The sequence below is a fragment of the Clarias gariepinus genome, chromosome 11, assembly GCF_024256425.1.
Source record: "Clarias gariepinus isolate MV-2021 ecotype Netherlands chromosome 11, CGAR_prim_01v2, whole genome shotgun sequence".
NCBI classification, from domain to species: domain Eukaryota; kingdom Metazoa; phylum Chordata; class Actinopteri; order Siluriformes; family Clariidae; genus Clarias; species Clarias gariepinus.
This window is the reverse complement of record NC_071110.1, coordinates 16,972,093-16,991,191: the sequence shown is the minus strand read 5'-3', so window position 1 is coordinate 16,991,191 and position 19,099 is coordinate 16,972,093. Positions and strand designations below refer to the sequence as shown.

The window sequence follows — 19,099 nt, the reverse complement described above, 5'->3', positions numbered from 1 at the left end:
TAATATACAGGCAAAGCACAAAGCTGTGCAGCATTTCTCTACCCCCCCAGTCATTACAGGTTTTCTGAACTCTCGGCACTAACACAATCTTACACTTCTTTTGAATTAGATTATCAACTTTTCTTTGTACTTTGTAAGTATTTAGAAATTAACCTTTTAATTAGTAATCCCACTGAAGTAACCAATCTTTTTAACTACTATAGTAAATGTAAAATAACATGACAATATTAAGCATCAGCACTGTATACATATAATACCACATAACCAGACACCTTTATTTGAAAACAAGCCTTTATTTTAACTATAATACAAAAACACACAAATGTCATACAAATCCAAAAACGTACATTCATATAATTACTCCGGTTGCTTTTGTTGTGCACAACAATGTGGGAAATTTCTGCAGTGTTGAATAGAGAGCAATGTAAAAGACAAGTGCACTACATCATGCAATCACAGCTGAAACTACATATGATTTAATGAGTGCTCTGCAGTTATTCCATACAGAAGCCTTAAGCAAAAAACAGGCAAGCGTATATACGATTTTCAAGTTTTAGCCAGAAATAGATGAGGAGAAAGGAACAACAAAAAAAATAATACTGAGTGCCATAAATACATTTAAGAACCCCAGGGGATCTTTGGCATTGGCTTATGCGGTTACAACAAATACAGTTTATTGCTTAGATACTTTGCACATTGAGAGAAAAAGTGAAAAATTGTCTAAAATACAACTCCTCATACATTGAGCATATGCCGCTCTCTGCTTCTCCTCAATCATCTACCAGCTAAACATACAGGATTCAACATCACAACCAACATTTACACCAACTGTTCAGCTGCATGTGAATACTGAGCCATTATCAGACGTTACTTGAGCTAAGCAAGGAGGTAGATCTACTCAAATAGCAGAAGGCCGGCAGCGGCCCAAATATGGGGTGACATTTAAGTGTGCTTTTAGATGACCAATGTGCACCATGTACATATATAAATACAAGTAGTCTGCCCTACCCTTTAAAGAAGTGTCTTTCCGGAGAAGAAGGAATGTTAGTGCTTTTGATGGTAAATACCAGATAATCTCCTCTCCTGTCGTACAACCCTATCAGCCACAGTCTCTGGAGTTTTCACAGCATGAGCATTATACATATAAAACAAACAGAAGCATCTTACATTCTTGGATTTAGTAGGGGAAGGGGGGGGGGGGGGGCAACACCATAGAAAACAAACATATATACATACATTTACACATGCACAAACAACTTCTCTTTACAAATGTCTATACAGATATAAAATATACATTTTTAATCCATCACTACATTGTTGGGGATATGAAGAGTAATAGAAAGGTTGTTGTTACTGAGGCAGCGTCTGGGTGTGGACGTACAGCACTAGGGATTTCTGCTGCTAGCGAGGCACACTAAAGGAAGGCACTGCCTAAATCCCTGATCTGCTAAAGTCTCATTGAACTCTCTCATACACACATCACTATTCATGTACAAATATTCTCTCAATTTAAACACTAACTTCTTTATATTCTTCCCCGACTTATTCTTTCCGAACTTATGCTGATATACTTCAGAGAGAACACCACCAAGTCAGCCAATATTAATTCATATCTGTTAGAAAGAGGACATTACAACAGCTGTCTCATTCTTGAATGTTGCACCATAGGTTTTTGCACAAGAAGCTGTGCCGGAGGTGGGGAAAAAGGAAGAAAATGACACTGATAAGGCTGACTAAAGGCCACTAACTGATATGGGTAAGAGAGCAACCAATTGAAGGAGAAATGTGCAAGCAGCTTTAGAACACACGAAAAATTATTTTGGAAACGTGATGTCATTAAAAAGAGCTTGGGGATTATTAACAAAAGATCCACTCCATTTCACCTCCACCTTTGTGTTTTTCCCCCTCATTATCGTTTCCCAAAAGTCCAATAGCCCATCACCCACGAATATCCTTGCCAAAGTGTGCTAAGGACCTAGAAACTCCTGTAGGCCAGGTAGTCTTGCATGCATTGAGGAATAGACAGTGCGTAGACTTGCTGTGTGGACAGCACTCTTCTCAGTGCCATGCGACACAAGTGCTGCAGGCTGGCGACGCTGCGCGGACATTCCCAAAAACGAACACTGCCATCACGCGAGCTAAAAATACAAAAACAAAAATGAAGATTCAGCATTTCTGTAATATTTTAATCACAAATTAACAGCTCTTTTCTGCAATTTCAGTTTTATTGTTTAACATTGCAAAACTGAATGTTCAAAATACACAATAAAGACAAAAGCAGTCAAGCGCACACTATTTCTGAAAATAAGCCTGAAGGTGAGGACTGTCAAGCTATGTACACAGACCAAAGTATGTCATTATTTAGGCTGCTAAACCAGTCCAACACTCAATGTTGATCTTTTTTCGTCAAGATCTAGTTGCAGTTAGCACACACACACACGCTGCATTAAAAACTCACCCAGCAGCTAAAACACCCCCATCTGTGGAGAAGGCACAGCAGAGGCCATTAGTGAAGGAGGTGATGGCCTGGGGAGATTTCTCATCAATGCTCCAAAAACGTACCAACCTGACCACAGGACACAGCAAGTCAATGTGAGAGTTTGAATAAAATATACATCTTTATCACTCAGGTTATCACAGCACTGCTGACCAGAGATCAACAGACTACTAGAGGGGAAACATTTTAGGACAAGACTTATGCCCGAACATGGTGTGATCCTATTTAATTCTGCTGGTCATTATCCCTTCATCTACACACTTTGGTAACAAAAGAAAAACAAAACAAAAAAAAACTATCTACAGTTTTCAAACCAGAGAAACATGCTGTAAAGAAAATTTTAAACAAACACATCTGAGTCTGAGTCACACTGAACCACACCCACCCCTCAGCAACCGCTCCCCTTCAGACAGCCAATAAAAAAGCTGAGGCAGTAGGCGGTGAAGTGGAGTCTGTACACCTCTCAATGATTAATAGCAGTCATGTGAGGAGCATGTGATCTCTTAAGAGAGAGGCCCAACACACACACACCTCCCCTTAACATTCAAGTTTTATAACGCATTATTTCTAAAGATTTTAGTGCTTTTAAATGTAATATTTTGTCAAAAACTGTGTTCCGTGTTAAGTTTCTAGCTAACCGTTATTACACATTTACCTGTCATCTGTGATGCTGGCAATATGTCGGCCATCGTGACAAAAGGCCACAGAGCGAACCCAACGGTCATTTGCGCCCCCCGCAAATATGGGAGAAGGAGGAGGGAAGAGGTGCCTGCGATGGAAAAACATAGACAAACATGAGCAGCCAATATAGAATAAAGTTATGATGGAAGAAAAAGAACAACACTTACCCCAACTCCAGCAGTATAGTGGCCGTGTGAGGATCCCACACTATGACGCGAGTGTCATAGGAGGCTGTGGCCAGCAAGGCTCCGTCAGGAGAGAACTCGCAGGACACCACATCATTATGGTGGCCTTCCATTTTACGAATCAGAGTGTACTTATCCATGTCCCACAGGAACACCTGTAAGGTAAGACAGAGATTGGTTATAGCGCGGCGTCTTGCAATGCCGAACACAACATTTACACAACATGTTTAAACAATAACCCCACAATTAAGGTCAAATTAAAAGAAGATTATGCTCAGTGTCATTTTTAACATTACACAATACAATGAACAAAAAAAGAAAAAAAGTTAGCACATGCCATTCAAACAGCAAGGCGTTATAAACATCACTGGACAAGGCTAATTGTCTACACTTTTAACTGTTAGAACATATGTAAATGCATTACTCAGTAAGGTATAACTATAAAAATAAGAGAAATATCAAATTTCTCATAAAAACTTCAGCTTATCTTGAATAATAACAGTACTAGTTATGTTATAAAATATTGCAGCTGAATTACCTTACTCAAAAATTTTAAATAACTAAAGAAAATGGTAAAAAAATATATATATATACAAACAAGTAGTAACTTAAGGTAACATAATGTTACTCCACTGGTATCCCCTTTCAGTTTTAGTTCACTTGAGTTTACATTAGGCTCGCACCCGGCCGGCGGAGGCCTACGAGGAGAGAGAGATACTGCAAGAGAAGAGAACATTTGATGGCCAAAAGATTGACGCTTTTGGCAAAAAACATAAAGCAGCATATAGCATGATCATTGAAAACTCGTTACATTAACATTTGCCTTTTCTACAGATAGCTTTGCTCCAGAACAATATCCATCCCCTTCATCCCCCTCCACCAATTTAGAAATTATTGTTTTGAGGATAAGATGTAACCAGTATTAGTTGATGTTCAATTTTGAAGGAATTACTCTTGAGCAAAACTGAATCCAAACTATAGCTGAAAAAGTGGAGTTAGTGCGAGTTACTCAAACAGTAAACACATTTTTTAATTAAATACAAATTTTCCACCGTATCTTAGACAGCACTGTGAGATGAAAGGGCTCCAGTGTCTAAGACTAAGGGCCTGCTTCTAAAATTTGGGAGAGTCAGAGACTGACTTTTTTTTAGCTGGGACAGCCAAAACTTTATTGAGCTTTAGCAGTGTGGTCCGTCTGGCGGTAAAGGAGTTTCTGGCTCCAAGCATGTTACAACATAAACAAGTCTCTAAAAAGCACATCTGCTGCCAGTATGGTCAGGTAAGTTGACAGCAGAATGAAGTCAAAATACATCACATGAAAAGGATCTTCATACTTTAAATTTTGTTTTAATTCAAAACTGATTTGGAAGCAGCTTTACAAAAAATTATCAGTATGCAACTGGTGTGCCCCTAAACAACAAAGACCACTTGGAGACATATGAAATTCTTTTTTTTTTTTTTTTTTTTTTTTTAAAGGTGCTGATATTCTCCATATCTGGTTTAATACTAAATACATCCCACAAGGGAAGAAATCATCAAAGAGCAGACAGCCCATCAAGACACTACAAGCCCTTTCATTCTTCACAAATGCCAACAAAATGCTATGACCTGCAAAACTTACTAAATTAAAGGGGCTAAGTTTGAATTTCCAAAGCACACAAGCAAAGGACTGCACTGACCAACAAATCAGAAGCACGGGGCACTAATGTGTGGCTGTTAATAATGATTTAGGCTCTACTATCCAGAACCTTACACAGGAGTATCTGCTCAGTCTGACAAAAGGAATTAAGGGGAGGGACACATGAGGGTATCGGAGATACTACAAATGTGTAAATGACTAAATGTGTAGTGTGGTAGAAAGAATAGTATTTGGGGAAGGGGATTTCTACCATAAAAGCCTTTTTTTGTTGTTGGATGAACTGAAGAACACAATAAAGGGAGCATTAACTGCAGATGTAGACAGACATGGAGCAACACCTACGTACAGAAAGCCCCTGTAGCCAGGAGCACGGAGGCCCCTGGGGCGTGGGCACGGGCACATGAGCGTCCAGCAGGGGGCGCGATGGCAGCCGTGCCCAGCATACTTCCCCTCATTACCACTCACACACAGAGGTCTGCCTCCACCTGGGACAGGGAAAGCAAGACACTTATAGACACACACACAACCGTATGGTACTCTATGACTGCAGCCTGCTGATGGGAAGTGAGCTAGCCTAGCGCTCAAAAGCCAGAAGCATTTGAGGTATTGCAGCCAGCACAGGTAATGTGTTCAGCTGGCATTTATTTATGAATAATCAATGTCAGCAAGCCAGGCCCATTAGTGTTGTCGATAACTAGTAAAATGTCGACTGAAGAGTGAACAATTGACTAGCACACCATTTAGTTTTATGAAAATGGAAAATGACCCTTCCATAAAGTGTTTTTTTTTTCTTTCTTGTGTTTTTTAGTATGTTCAATATACACAATGTCAGTCACACCAAAGGCAAACAAAGGTTGGGGGAGAGAAAAAGCATAAAATGTAAAACTACAGGCATGGCTGTAAGAGCAGATCATGACACCGAGCATTTAGTGCAGATTGGCTTTAAAATTTGTCATTCAACTAGTGACATGCAGTAATACTAAAAAAAATACATCCGGTCAGAAAGTTAGAACGGATCTTGAAGTACATACCGCTTTGCCAGCACCAACAGAGCATAGCACTGAGGAGTCTGGAGAGAAGGCACTGCAGTACACCCAGTTTTGATGTCCGCGCAGCACTTTCATCATGTTACCTGTAATGGCAAAAGCACAAATATTTATCAGGAGCTGTGACCTGACAGGGTGCTGTATACTGTACTGGAAAATTATTGACAGAGTATTAATAGCTTCCCGGTAATTTAAAAGCAACCGGATTCTGAGGAAAAAAAAAAGTTCACTATGCTCAATTATATGCTAATAGGAACATTGGCTTTCATGCTGTTTAACAAGCCTGATCTTGTTCTATGTTCTTCATAAACAGCACAAATGAAACAGAGCACAGAAAATATGGTGCATATTAATAAGTTTTTGTAGGATTTTTTTTCTGTTTGCTAGTGGTAATAACTGGCATGACTAGTCAGGGCATAAACCTCACACACTGTTTACTGCTTAAATAGAAATATGAAAATTAAGAGCTTGTTACAAAATCAAATGACTGCCTTTTTAAATGTACAAGATACAAAGTCTCCCAAGGACTTCCAGGAATACTACATGGATCACACACACACATATACATATATACACACATATTTATATTAGATGAACATAATCTCCTCTCACCATCGTCCTTAAGGTCCCAGACACGCAAAGTCTTGTCTCTGGAAGCAGACACCAACACTAGACTGCCATCTGGAGAAAATGTAAGGTCCCGCACAATGTCTGTGTGATCCATCAAATTCAACAAAAGCTTTCCTGTGCAGGGGAAACAAGTAGCCATTAGAAATAAATAAATAAAAAAAAATGATGAAAAGAAAGATAACTGTTGCCACTCTTAGACAAGCATTGTTTACTGTACAAAGTCCACATCGATTGATTCCTCCTACAGAGAAAGACTTTACATTGACACTTTCAGCACATGGAATTTGGTGGGGGAGGGGACTACGGCACAGAACCCTGCTTTAAGACCAACAATGAGAAAATGTTAGCATTGTTAGTGGAGATTATTGCTGTAACCGATCCTGGTTTACACCCATCATTAGGTAGAGAATGCTTCTGTTGACACACCTAAGCCAGTTTTCAAGGTATTAAAAGTCAATAGCCTTGGGGGACATGAATACAGGGCCTAAATCCTGTCAGGCTAATTTACATTAAAGTGCTTAATCATAAAAAGGATCAGTATCAGAAGAAAAGTAAAAGACTCACAATTAGTTCTTGTACAATGAAAACTTGATGTGCTTAAAAACAACGAGAGTCTGAGATAAGAGGATAGCAAGTGAATCTTTAGGGCAGTGCCTCCCTAGCAAGATAAAATGAGGACGTGGAGTCGGTTACGGCAATAACTGGCAGTCACTCATATACACCGGCCCTAACCAATAGCAGCACAGGTGCTGGGTCCTCCTTCCCTTCTAACTGTTCAACTACCAATAAAAACACTGTTAAAATGACAGGCAATTAATCACTACCTTTCCAAAACATTCCATTACTGTGAGCCATCGCCTTACTTTGCACCCACAAACACACCAGCATATTGGAGCCTATTGAGCAATTTCATTTTAAAAAATGCCACGTATAACAGAAACCAAACAGCGTCTGAAGTGTAGGCTATAAGGACTTGGTCACATCTCAACTAAAATGTTCTTGCTTTCCACTGAAGATAAATGCAGGGACTTTGGATCAGTCAGGGAGATTACAATTACCTCACTTTACATCTGCTGAACAAGGCTGGGGCAATGCTATAAATATTTTAGAAGAGCGGGTGTTGTTGAAATAAACAGCCTTTTAGAGATCTTACTTTTGACTACAATTAGTCAGTTTACAAGTGAAAAAATTCTCACCTGTGTACACGTCCCATATCTTGATGCGCCCGTTGTTGAGACCGGTGGCCAGCAGAAGCTGGTCTTGGCCGAATTTAAAGCGGTGCCACTCGATATTCACACAACGGCTTGGTTTTTCAGGAACGGAGGAACCAAATGCCAGCCCCCAAACAATGTCGCCGCAGTCAATGGCATGCTCTCGGGGCTCGCCAGGGACCAGAGCGCTGTCACTACCTTGCCGGGACAAACGCCTAGGTCCTGAGCCATTTAGCCACTCCTCCTTCCTCACAGAGCTAAAATAGAGAGTTAAGAATAAAACAACAAAAAATTAATAACAAAGAATCTTTGGTATGGTAAGCCGTTGTGTGCCTTACTTGAGAGTGGGGGGAAAACAGGTTAAAGGTAATTAAGGGAAGCTATGAACACACTTGATAATTAGTTAATATGAAATAGAATAGTGGTTCCCCACCCTGGTCCTTATAGCTTATTGTAGAGATCATAAATTTCCTTCATTCTACAAATCTTTGCTGGCTGTGCTTGGCTCACTTTCTTTAACTTTGGAATAACAATGCTGTTTAACGTTGAATGTGCTTGTCTAGTGCAACTGCTAGAGTGCCCTTCTCTGAATGCACAAATTATTATTTTTTTAATTATCACAGCCCGAACAAGAAACAGTTTTCCTCAGGCTAGTTCACAAACAGATTCACAAATAGCATAAGGAGCTATTGTGCCAAGTGTGCATACAGTGCAGAAAAATAGTTCATAATACAACATGTGTCTGACAGCCAGTAACAAAACAAGAGCTTTTTTACCTTACCCCTTAGAATCCTTAAAATTGGGATTCATTAAAATGTAACATATAAAACCAATTGTGGTACTTTTCCCTTCAGTCATGTTTTGCTTTGTGCTAATAAAAGTACTTCATGTCAATCCTCACAAAAGATTTACTAAAACTCATTACTCGTTAACATTGTTTTAAGTAAAACTGCAACCCACACACCATCTGCAGGAAGGTGAATAAATGCTTGTGCCTAATTATTCACAATCATACTGAATAAGCATGCTTCCTGGCTCCATTTAGATAAGCATTTGCGAGGTTACTTCCAAACGATGACCACCTTCCACTCAAGATAGGGACCAACGTGTACGGAGCCAAAGCAAAAAAAATTAAACAGCACCTAGTACTCCTTAAACTTAAATGTCTACAACAGAAAAGTGAACCAAAATAAGCTTTAGGAGAGAAGATTTTTACAAAAGTATATTTTCTACTGTTCTCGCAGTATGCAAAGGCCATAACGTTTACCTGCTTCTGGACAGCGCTTTAAGCAGATTAAAAATAAACAAGGCTTTGATACAGTAGCCACTGTCTCACTCTCAACTGGTAACAAATAAATGACATGTACAATACAGCTCATATTGTCACTATTTGTAAGTATACAAAGTAAACAAAATTATCACTTACAAGTTGCTCATGCATTTTGACCAGGGGACGAGGCGTACAATGCGGTGTCCTTGAGACCATGCAAAATAGGAGCCATCAGGAGCAAAAGCCACAGTCCATGTCTCCCGTCCAGACTTCTGGTCGAAGGGAGCGGCAGGAGCTAAAAGTTCCCCAATGAACTTAGCTTTAGCTAAAACGAGAGACAAATCAGCATTAAGATGAAAATCCTAAATCATGGCTCTGGGAATACAACCAGACATCTTGGAGCATTCTTCCCCTTGACCACAAGCCAAGAAAAGCTTTGATGGTTTTAATCACTAAAAAGGTACTCTTTCTCCAGGTGTGAGAAAACACACTTAAAAAAACTTTTTATTCTCTTTCCCCATGACAAGCAGTAAATGTAATGAAGTTTCCAGAAAGCAACCATTTAAAACTGGCCATGTGAAGAGATTTGTAAGTAAGGATCAGGCAGCAAGAGCTAAATCCATGTTAATGTTTATCAGATATAAAAAGGCAACACATCGTTTCCGGTGTGGGATAAACACTGCTGTGAGTCATCATACTCCAACCCCTAGCCACACACACACACACACAGATCAGCAGTCAAGAAAGGGGTTTAAATTTGTATGATTCGAAGAATACGCACAAAACATGTGAATGTTACATTATAACAGTTTAAAATATAAATATAGTTTCACATGAAATCTCAGCATCTCTTTAGTTAACTATATACTGTAAGATAATAAGCAGGGCGCTGGGGTAAGAAAAAACATGAGAAGGTTAGAAGGTCTAAGTTAAAAGGTTACAACATTAAAACCAGGAGTTAGTCTTCACCAGTGAGGAGTTAACCAACCGTCCCCTTCCCCCATCCATTCTACATCCAAAACAGGTTAAAAATGCATATATATGGCAAAGGCTCAGTTTCACACACTCACCTATTTCATTTTCGTTGACAAAATCTGGGAAGCTTGCCATCTAAATAGTAACAAGAATCTAAATCCAAACAACACCTCTAATATTAGCGGGATAGACCGTGTGGTAAAAGACGGCTGATGAAATCCTCTGAGTGAGAGCTGAGCTCAAGGCTAAACACCTAACGCACAAACACTCAACACGTCACTTCTACATCCACGTGATACTATTAGTCTTTAGGACTGACTACGGCGCAAACTCGATTGTTACCAAAGAATTAATAGCTCAGTTAATCCCCGAAAACAAGTCTAAATCGTATTTTTTGTTCTAGTACTTTCGTCGCTCGGAGCAGTGTGACAAGCCTACGCGTATACACACTGTATTATAATGGCCGCTCCACCAGAGGGGCGGTTACTATAGCGCTACGTCAGCACGCGCTGACGTCACTATTCCCTGCACCGAGAGATAATTTCAAGGCGAATCTATCGATCTTGTGAGTGGTCTGCGGAATGTGGATAAACGCACGTCTTGTATGCGCGTCCTGTTGTATGCAATTTACAGGAATTGATTTTTTTTCCTGCTGGAAAAATTTTCGACTAGTATAAAATTCATTTCAATTGATGTTAAAAAATAATGGTCTGGCCTGGTGTTGCTTGATAAATCTTATCAAAGCAACAACAAAAAAACCTGCCCCAGTTCAATACGTCGAATTAATCAATTACAACAAAACTTCAAAACTGCGCTCCACGTAGAATAAACAGGAACTGTAGATGTTTTAATTCAAACACAACGTCTACCTACCAATACTGCCCTGCGTGTATATTAAGAGAACTAAGTTCTGTTTCTGTGCTCTTCCAGAACCTTCCAGCTTTTAGTTAAAGTGTTCATCCCAAAACATTTTTTTTCCATTTAAAATCATGAAGCCCATACAAACCAGTAGGTCTAGATTTACAAAGATAAACAATTGGTTTAAAAAAATTAACATACCATAATGAAGTTTAGGAGTACACATGCCAGTGAACTGTTTGATTAAGGCATTTAAGGGATAAGGATTTGGGGATGTATAAAAGGCCTGTAAAAAATGAATTAGCTCAGATATTTATCTGTTGAATCAATTTAATTTACAAATGTTTAAGCGTTATAAAAGAATACTATAAACATTTCCAAAAGATAATGTTCAGTGTCTTGTTTAGAAATTTCTAGTAAACTAAAATCGAGTGCCCCCTGCTGGCTGAAAGACAATGTACTGTACAGTACTATCTGGAGACTTCTGGAGTACAGTACTGTAGTGTGTGTGATGTGTTTATACAATACACACATACACACACACAAAAGGGTCCCAAAAATGTAACACACTTGAACATGAAAAATACATGCACAAAAAAGTCACATCATAGCTTCAATGATGGTGTGCCATAATTCAATTTGAGTTTATAAATATATACACTCAGCAAAAAAAGAAACGTCCTCTGACTTTCAACTGTTTTTACTTTCAGTAAACTTAATGTGTAAATATTTGTATGAACACTTAAAGAGTTAACACCATAAGACATAAACTAAAAATGTTTCACGATGTGTCCCTGAATGAAGGGAGGCTCAAAATCAAAAGTACCAGTCAGTATCTGGTGTGGCCACCAGCTGCTTGAAGTACTGCAGTGCATCTCCTCCTCATGGACTGCCTATTGCGGACAGTCTGAGCACTGATGGAGGGATTGTGTGTTCCTGGTGTGACTCGGGCAGTTGTTCTGGCCATCCTGTACCTGTCACGCAGGTGTGATATTCGGATGTACCGATCCTGTCCTTCCTGTCTCCCTGTAGCGCTGTCTTAGGCGTCTCACAGTGCGGACATGGCAATTTATTGCCCTAGCCACATCAGCAGTCCTCATGCCTCCCTGCAGCATGCCTAATGCACGTCACGCAGATGAGCAGGGACCCTGAGCATCTTTCTTTGGGTGTTTTTCACAGTCGGTAGACAAGTCTCTTTAGTGTCCTGCGTTTTTAGAACTGTGACCTTAAATGCTTCCTTTCTGTAAGCTGTTAAGGTCTTAACGACTATTCCACAGGTGCACTTTAATTAATTGATTATGGTTAATTGAACATGCACGGAAAACATTGTTTAAACCCTTTACAATGAAGATCTGTGAAGTTATTTGGATTTTTACAAAATTATTGTTAAAATACACAGTCCCGAAAAAGGGAAGTTTCTTTCTTTGCTGAGTATATATATATACACACTTACCTAAAGGATTATTAGGAACACCATACTAATACGGTGTTTGACCCCCTTTCGCCTTCAGAACTGTCTTAATTCCACGTGGCATTGTTTCAACAAGGTGCTGAAAGCATTCTTTAGAAATTTTGGCCCATATTGATAGCATAGCATCTTGCAGTTGATGGAGATTTGCACATCTAGGGCACGAAGCTCCCATTCCACCACATTCTAAAGATGCTCTCTTGGGTTGAGATCTGGTGACTGTGGGGGCCATTTTAGTACAGTGAACTCATTGTCATGTTCAAGAAACCAATTTGAAATGATTCGAGCTTTGTGACATGGTGCATTATCCTGCTGGAAGTAGCCATCAGAGGATGGGTACATGGTGGTCATAAAGGGATGGACATGGTCAGAAACAATGCTCAGGTAGCCCGTGGCATTTAAACAATGCCCAATTGGCACTAAGGGGCCTAAAGTGTGACAAGAAAACATCCCCACACCATAACACCAGCAGCCTGCACAGTGGTAACAAGGCATGATGGATCAATGTTCTCATTCTGTTTACACCAAATTCTGACTCTACCATTTGAATGTCTCAACAGAAAGCGAGACTCATCAGACCAGGCAACATTTTTCCAGTCTTCAACTGTCCAATTTTGGTGAGCTTGTGCAAATTGTTGCCTCTTTTTCCTATTTGTATTGGAGATGAGTGGTACCCGGTGGGGTCTTCAGCTGTTGTAGCCCATCTGCCTCGAGGTTGTGCCTTCACAAATGCTTTGCTGTATACCTCGATTATAACGAGTGGTTATTTCAGTCAAAGTTGGTCTCCTATCAGCTTGAATCAGTTTGCCCATTCTCCTCTGACCTCTAGCATCAACAAGGCAGTTTTTGCCCACAGGACTGCCGCATACTGGATGTTTTTACCTTTTCACACCATTCTTTGTAAACCCTAGAAATGGTTGTGCGTGAAAATCCCAGTAACTGGGCAGATTGTGAAATACTCAGACCGGCCCGTCTGGAACCAACAACCATGCCACGCTCAAAATTGTTTAAATCACCTTTCTTTCCCATTCTAACATTCAGTTTGGAGTTCAGGAGACTGTCTTGACCAGGAGCACACCCCTAAATGCATTGAAGCAACTGCCATGTGATTGGTTGACTAGATAATTGCATTAATGAGAAATTTAACAGGTGTTACTAATAATCCTTTAGGTGTGTGTATATATATATATATATATATATATATATATATATATTAAATGCCCATCATTGACAGAAAAAAGAATAAAAGGTAAAAGCAAAGAATAAGGTGATCAACTTGTAGTCAGTGATGATATTATTTCAGGTTGAAGCCCACATACATGTTTGCCTGTCTTTCTGTGCTGCTTACTTATTATTAATACGAAGACATAAAAATGTTGTATCGTTAAATATCAGACGCCTTGTGTACAGTAGATTGTTCTTTCGTCATCAGCCAAATACACTCCCTTTTATCGGTAATTGGAGAGTGAATCAACAGATGAGCAATTGAAATAGTAGATTGGATAAAGATCAGGTTTTGTCTTAAAACAACTTCAGCATGAAAAAAATTCACTTTTACCACTTCCACGCAGCTATTTCAGCTGTGAAAATATTTAGTTTAGCCTTTCTAATTAATTTTTTTAATTAGTTTTTGTTTACATTGAGCAATTAGATGATTGAATCCAGCAATTAACCGTACTTACTATTGTTTTTATTGACCATTTTGATTCTACTTATGGGGCAGGTTAAACTTCAAGTAGATATCTGAGTACGGTCTTGCCAAAGTTTCATTAAATTCTGACCTGCGGTTGATTTAAGATGCCCCCCTCCCCTTTGAGAGACTGTACACCCTTGACCATCACACCCACATGTGAATCTTTCCCAGACTGATGCCTTTGAAATAACGACACTGCAGGCCAACATATGACAATTTTATTCCTTTTAAATAACTAATAAACGCAACAGGACTATAAGAAAAGTGAAGACAATGTTGAGAGTAGGATGAAATACAGAACCATTACAATCATTAATGGAGCAAATACAGTCAGTCATAGAAAGATAATATCTCCCATAATAATAATAATAATATCTATGTTACAAGTTTAATTTACTAACCTAGTTTAACATTAAGAAAATATTCCATCCAATTTGATCAAAATTAAACACTGTACTACACAATTTTCACCACCCTTCAAAGTAAGTTAAGCCTAACTTCACTCTTTATGAAGAACAAAAGTTAACCTTGGTAAGAATTTAGGCATGACTAGAAAAAATCATACCAAAGAGAAAAGGAAACTAACATCTCTGAGGACAAAGGAACTATTAAATACTGAGATATTTTAGAAAAATCTTTTGGTTAACAGTTTTTATTGCATTATGAAGCATATCTCACTGTGCTACATTAGGCTTTGTATTTTCTGTTTTTACTATTAATTTGTATGCTTTCATGCTGTGCTTGTACCAAAACGATTAAATGAGAGCAAGTTCCCTGAGAGATTAAATGTGTTACAGATCACATGGGAGATGAACTGAAATGATGTGAATTTAGGGTCACACATTGTGAAGTAAAAGTATAATGCTACAGTTTTTAAAAAAGGGTGGTCTGCATTGAAAATACCAGACTTCTGAAATATTGAAACACCTTTTTAAAGAAATATTTATAACTGAAGTATGCCTAACCAAACAACAATAATAACCAATAAATGTTTCTCATTTAATATTTCCCTTTTTAAAAATAAGTAAAAAAGAACAAAATCTGGGAGTGTAAAGAACAATTAAACTGCTGGCCCGTCCTGGCCCTCTTATGGCTGGAGATGGAGAAACCTGTTATCTTGATCCAATAATAATAATACAATGCAAATGTTCAAGCAGTGTTTAGAAAAATGTATTTTGCTTAAAAACCCAAGAGATACATTTTGTTACATTTACTAAGAATCCATTGCATAATAGCATGAACATAAAATTATTGCATTCCTGCAATGTTACTCATAGAATTTCAATAAAAAAAAATAGAACCTGTTATGCAAGCGTCACATAAAATGCAAAATAAGTGTGGAAGTTCACATTTTATTTATCTTCCCTTAAAATAAAATCACACTGCTTAAAACACATATTTTTTCGCTCACTCACTCTCAACAATGCTCATCATGTACAGAGTTGTTGGAGGCCTGCATCCTATCTCAGGGGACTCAGGGCACCAAGTTGGGTACACCCTGGACAGTGTGCCAATCCATCGCAGGGCACAAGCATGCACACACTCACACACTATGGGAAAAATAACAAATAGCCTAATCTGCATGTCTTTGGTTTGTGGGAGGAAACCGGAGTACCCGGAAAAAACACAACAAACACAGGGAGAACATGCAAACTCCGCGCACAGACTTGAAGGGGGGGACCCTGGAGGTGTGAGATTACAGTACTAACCACTATACCACCATGCCGCCTGCTTGAAACACACAGAATTAGAAATTAGAAGTATCGCATCAAATATTAGCAACACTATACACCAAATAAAGGTACATTTTGTTCTGTCCACCTAACTCATGAAAATAATCATGTGGTGATCCTAAACACAGCAGTCTAGAAAAAGCATTACTGACTAAAATCATATTAATACTGGCTTTTTAATGTTAGCTTTCCTGTAGAAAAACTTCAAACTACAAATTGAAAAGCAAGTGGCAGTGCAAGTAGGAAGTCCATTCACAGATTGTGGCCATTTCCAACGTTCATGTGAAAAACTCTGACCTTTCATTCTTATAAATAAGAATTATTTAAGCATTGTACTGTAACAGCATAATTTGACTATGCAAGACTTTGCTTCGGCTCTGGACATGTAGAGAAACTTGGACATGGACAAGTTTTGCCTACTGAATAAAAGGGCACTTACACAGGCTGAATTGGCTATTCGTTCTGACTTGACAGGCATATCATCATCTCAAAACATTTAAATCGAACCTTTATGCCTTGGTATATTGTAGTCAAAAGGCATTCTGGTGCTACTACAAATAGATAACATAAGCAAGTGTGGCAAAGTTTGTATAATTAAAGGACTGGATTCTTGGAGATCATAGAAAACCTTCAAATGTTACATAACCATCAGGTTATTCAACCTGTATGATTGAAGAAATATAAATATTTTGCAAAGATATAAAAATTATATGTAATAAGCCAGATTTATCTTAAACCATAAATAATCAAAGAAGGAACACATAAAAAGCAGCTAGCACAAACAGATTTTTTTAACCATCATACAGGGGAAGACGGTATTAATACTGAATTTGATAAGTTTTACATATGAAATCATATATTAACAAAGAGTTACTATACAGTTAATATATTTCAGATAATAATCATAGTCTGGTTACAATGCTGCTTTAGAATTCTAGTCTTTTCCTGTGACTAAAGAAACTTGTTTGAGTAAAGACTGCGTGGGTGGAGCTGGGGATGACTGACTCGCACCGTCATCATGAAGTCACAGAAGCAGTCTGCTGAGTGTTACTCTGCTTTCTCCATGGACACTTTACACCATGTGACAAGAAGGATCTGGAATGTCATCAGTAACACGTTAAGCAGAATTTAAATTTACAATATCTGTCACAATACTTTGATGGCAAATTATGGGACATACATTAGGACTACAAACCGATATTTTATACACTGAATAACCAAAAGATTTGTAAACACCTGAAAATCACACCTACACTCACTGAACACTTTATGAATAGCTATATTTTAAATCATTCATGCATTTATCGAAATCAGCCAAATATAAGGCAGCAGTGGAATGCACAAAGTCACATGGATACAGGCCTGCAGCTTCGAATAATGTCATCAGATTGAGGGGGAAAAAGTGCCTTTGTCTGTGGCATCATTGTTGGTACCAGCCTGGGTGGTTTACATATTTTTATTACTCTGCTGAGCACCTGAGCTTTTAACAAACAATAGTCCCTTGGGCTTAATTAGAATGGTGCAAAAAGGAAAATATAGATGAGTCTACCAAGAAAGATGTCACCTACCCACTGAATGGGCAACATTTTTGGTGCAGGGAAAAGTAGTGGTGTTACCAAACTGCAAATTTAATGACTGACCTTAAATTAAACAAAGAAGCACTGGATTCGGAATCTAAATAGATTGAATACATAATTGTGTAAATTACATACATTATATAAAATGTTACTCCAAAGATGACGCAAATCCAGATTTCTTAAAAACGTACTATATGTACATTCATCAAATTAAGGGAATCCCTAGGATGCCAGCCTAGCTCTAATCACACCCAGTACTAGCCTAGTGCAAAACTCTTCAAAGGTCACAGGTCAATTCTTCGTGGTAAACTTCACTTTTTTGCAGCTATAACTGCACAAAAGAAAAACATTTCCAATATCTGCTGATTAAAAAAAAATTTCTGGCTTTTCTTTTGCACATTTTAACTGCAAAAAACCCCAAAAGGTTGATGGAAAAACACACTGGAAAGTGTTTTTAGAGGTTTGGCAGCAACTTCTGCAGTATGTGTCTACAAGACATTCAGCAGACTGAATCAAGAATGTCTCTCTTAGAGAAACAGCAGTAACGTCTTGCCAAGCAAAAGTTTTCCCACATCCGTATTTCTTTCCTGATATAATGTCTAGTTTGTTCAATAGCAGGCTGAAGTGAAACACACAAAAAGACAGCAGAAATAACATCTTTAATGAACATTATAATGCTACTTACACTTTTTTCTATTTTTTATTAAATACTTTTACAATCTAATCAAGAAATAAACTAATCAGGGTTAACTATTAATGCTTATAGAAATTATAACTGCTAAAAATCTTTTTTTATTTTTCTGAAATAATCTAAATTTAATAAGTAAGAAAAGTAAGTAAGTAAGAAAAGTTTTATTACAGAATATTATACACTATATGGACAAGTATTTGGCCAAACATGTTAATTATTAAATATATCTGTTATAATCAGACACCTTAACCCCTGTGAAGGGCAATCTTAATACTTCAATATACTCAGATATCTTGGACAATGTTTCACAACTTTGTGGCAACAGTCGGGAAAGGCCCTTTTCTATTCCAAGATCCAGTGCACGAAGCAAGGACTATAAAGTCATGGTTTAATGAGTTCGATTTGGAAGAACTTGCCTGGTCCGCACCAAAGCCCTGACCTCAACCCCTTCGAGGACCTTTGGGAAGAACTGGAACGAAGAGATTGCAAGCCAGGCTTTCTCATCCAACATCAATCCCTGACCTCATAAACGCTTTACAGAATGAATAGACACGAATTCCCACAGACTACCAAGACAGCTTTCCAAGAAGTGTGGAATCTGTTATAGTTGTAAAAAAGGAGGACAGAAGTATATGTACTTAAATGCAATCTCATTGCAGTTTTGGCCAAATACTTTTGTTCCTATAGTGTATTATAATATTTATAGAATTATGCTTTAAATAAGCAATTTAATATGTTTAATAAGGAGCTTAAAGTGAGCAGTTAAGTCTTATGAAGATTTAAGTTTCTCTGTTTATTCGGTCCTTTGCAGATTTTTCTTGGTCTGTGGCAATTTTAGAAATTACACTATAATAAAGAAAATTATTATGCTTAAAAACATTGGACTAGCAATGTACATGGAAACAATATTTATGGTCATCTTTATAAGACACATAACAGAGACGT

General features: G+C 38.2%; 2 protein-coding genes across 4 annotated transcripts in view; both read right to left on the bottom strand.

Annotated features, from left to right (window-relative positions):
* Positions 1–273: 273 nt before the first annotated feature.
* Positions 274–10,593, bottom strand: wsb1 (WD repeat and SOCS box containing 1). Of its 2 annotated transcripts, XM_053506958.1 has the most exons (9): positions 10,230–10,593; positions 9,316–9,484; positions 7,875–8,146; positions 6,661–6,792; positions 6,034–6,134; positions 3,346–3,518; positions 3,153–3,266; positions 2,459–2,566; positions 274–2,138 (listed from the first exon to the last, which is right to left on the bottom strand). In XM_053506958.1, the coding sequence occupies exons 1-9, from the start codon at positions 10,267–10,269 to the stop codon at positions 1,976–1,978; spliced, it is 1,272 nt and encodes a 423-aa protein (XP_053362933.1). In that variant the 5' UTR covers positions 10,270–10,593; the 3' UTR covers positions 274–1,975. The 2 variants fall into 2 exon arrangements, with proteins under 2 accessions (XP_053362933.1, XP_053362934.1); XM_053506959.1 differs by lacking the exons at positions 6,034–6,134; positions 6,661–6,792; positions 7,875–8,146; positions 9,316–9,484; positions 10,230–10,593 and adding an exon at positions 3,962–6,001.
* A 3,776-nt stretch (positions 10,594–14,369) lies between these two features.
* cuedc1b (CUE domain containing 1b) overlaps positions 14,370–19,099 on the bottom strand; it is a 28,517-nt gene continuing 23,787 nt past the window's right edge. For both annotated transcript variants that reach the window (XM_053506960.1, XM_053506961.1), the window contains exon 11: positions 14,370–16,981. In XM_053506960.1, coding sequence (XP_053362935.1) covers position 16,981 — 1 coding nt within the window. In that variant the 3' untranslated portion in view covers positions 14,370–16,980. The remainder of the gene's footprint in view (positions 16,982–19,099) is intronic.

Excerpts from the sequence above, each read along its gene's own strand:
- wsb1 (XM_053506958.1), bottom strand. The coding sequence starts at position 10,269 with ATGGCAAGCTTCCCAGATTTTGTCAACGAAAATGAAATAG. Across the intron at positions 8,147-9,315 it reads TCAAAATGCATGAGCAACTT|CTCTGTGAGGAAGGAGGAGT; the intron begins GTAAGTGATAAT and ends TCTCTATTTTAG. Across the intron at positions 2,567-3,152 it reads GCCAGCATCACAGATGACAG|GTTGGTACGTTTTTGGAGCA; the intron begins GTAAATGTGTAA and ends TCCTGTGGTCAG.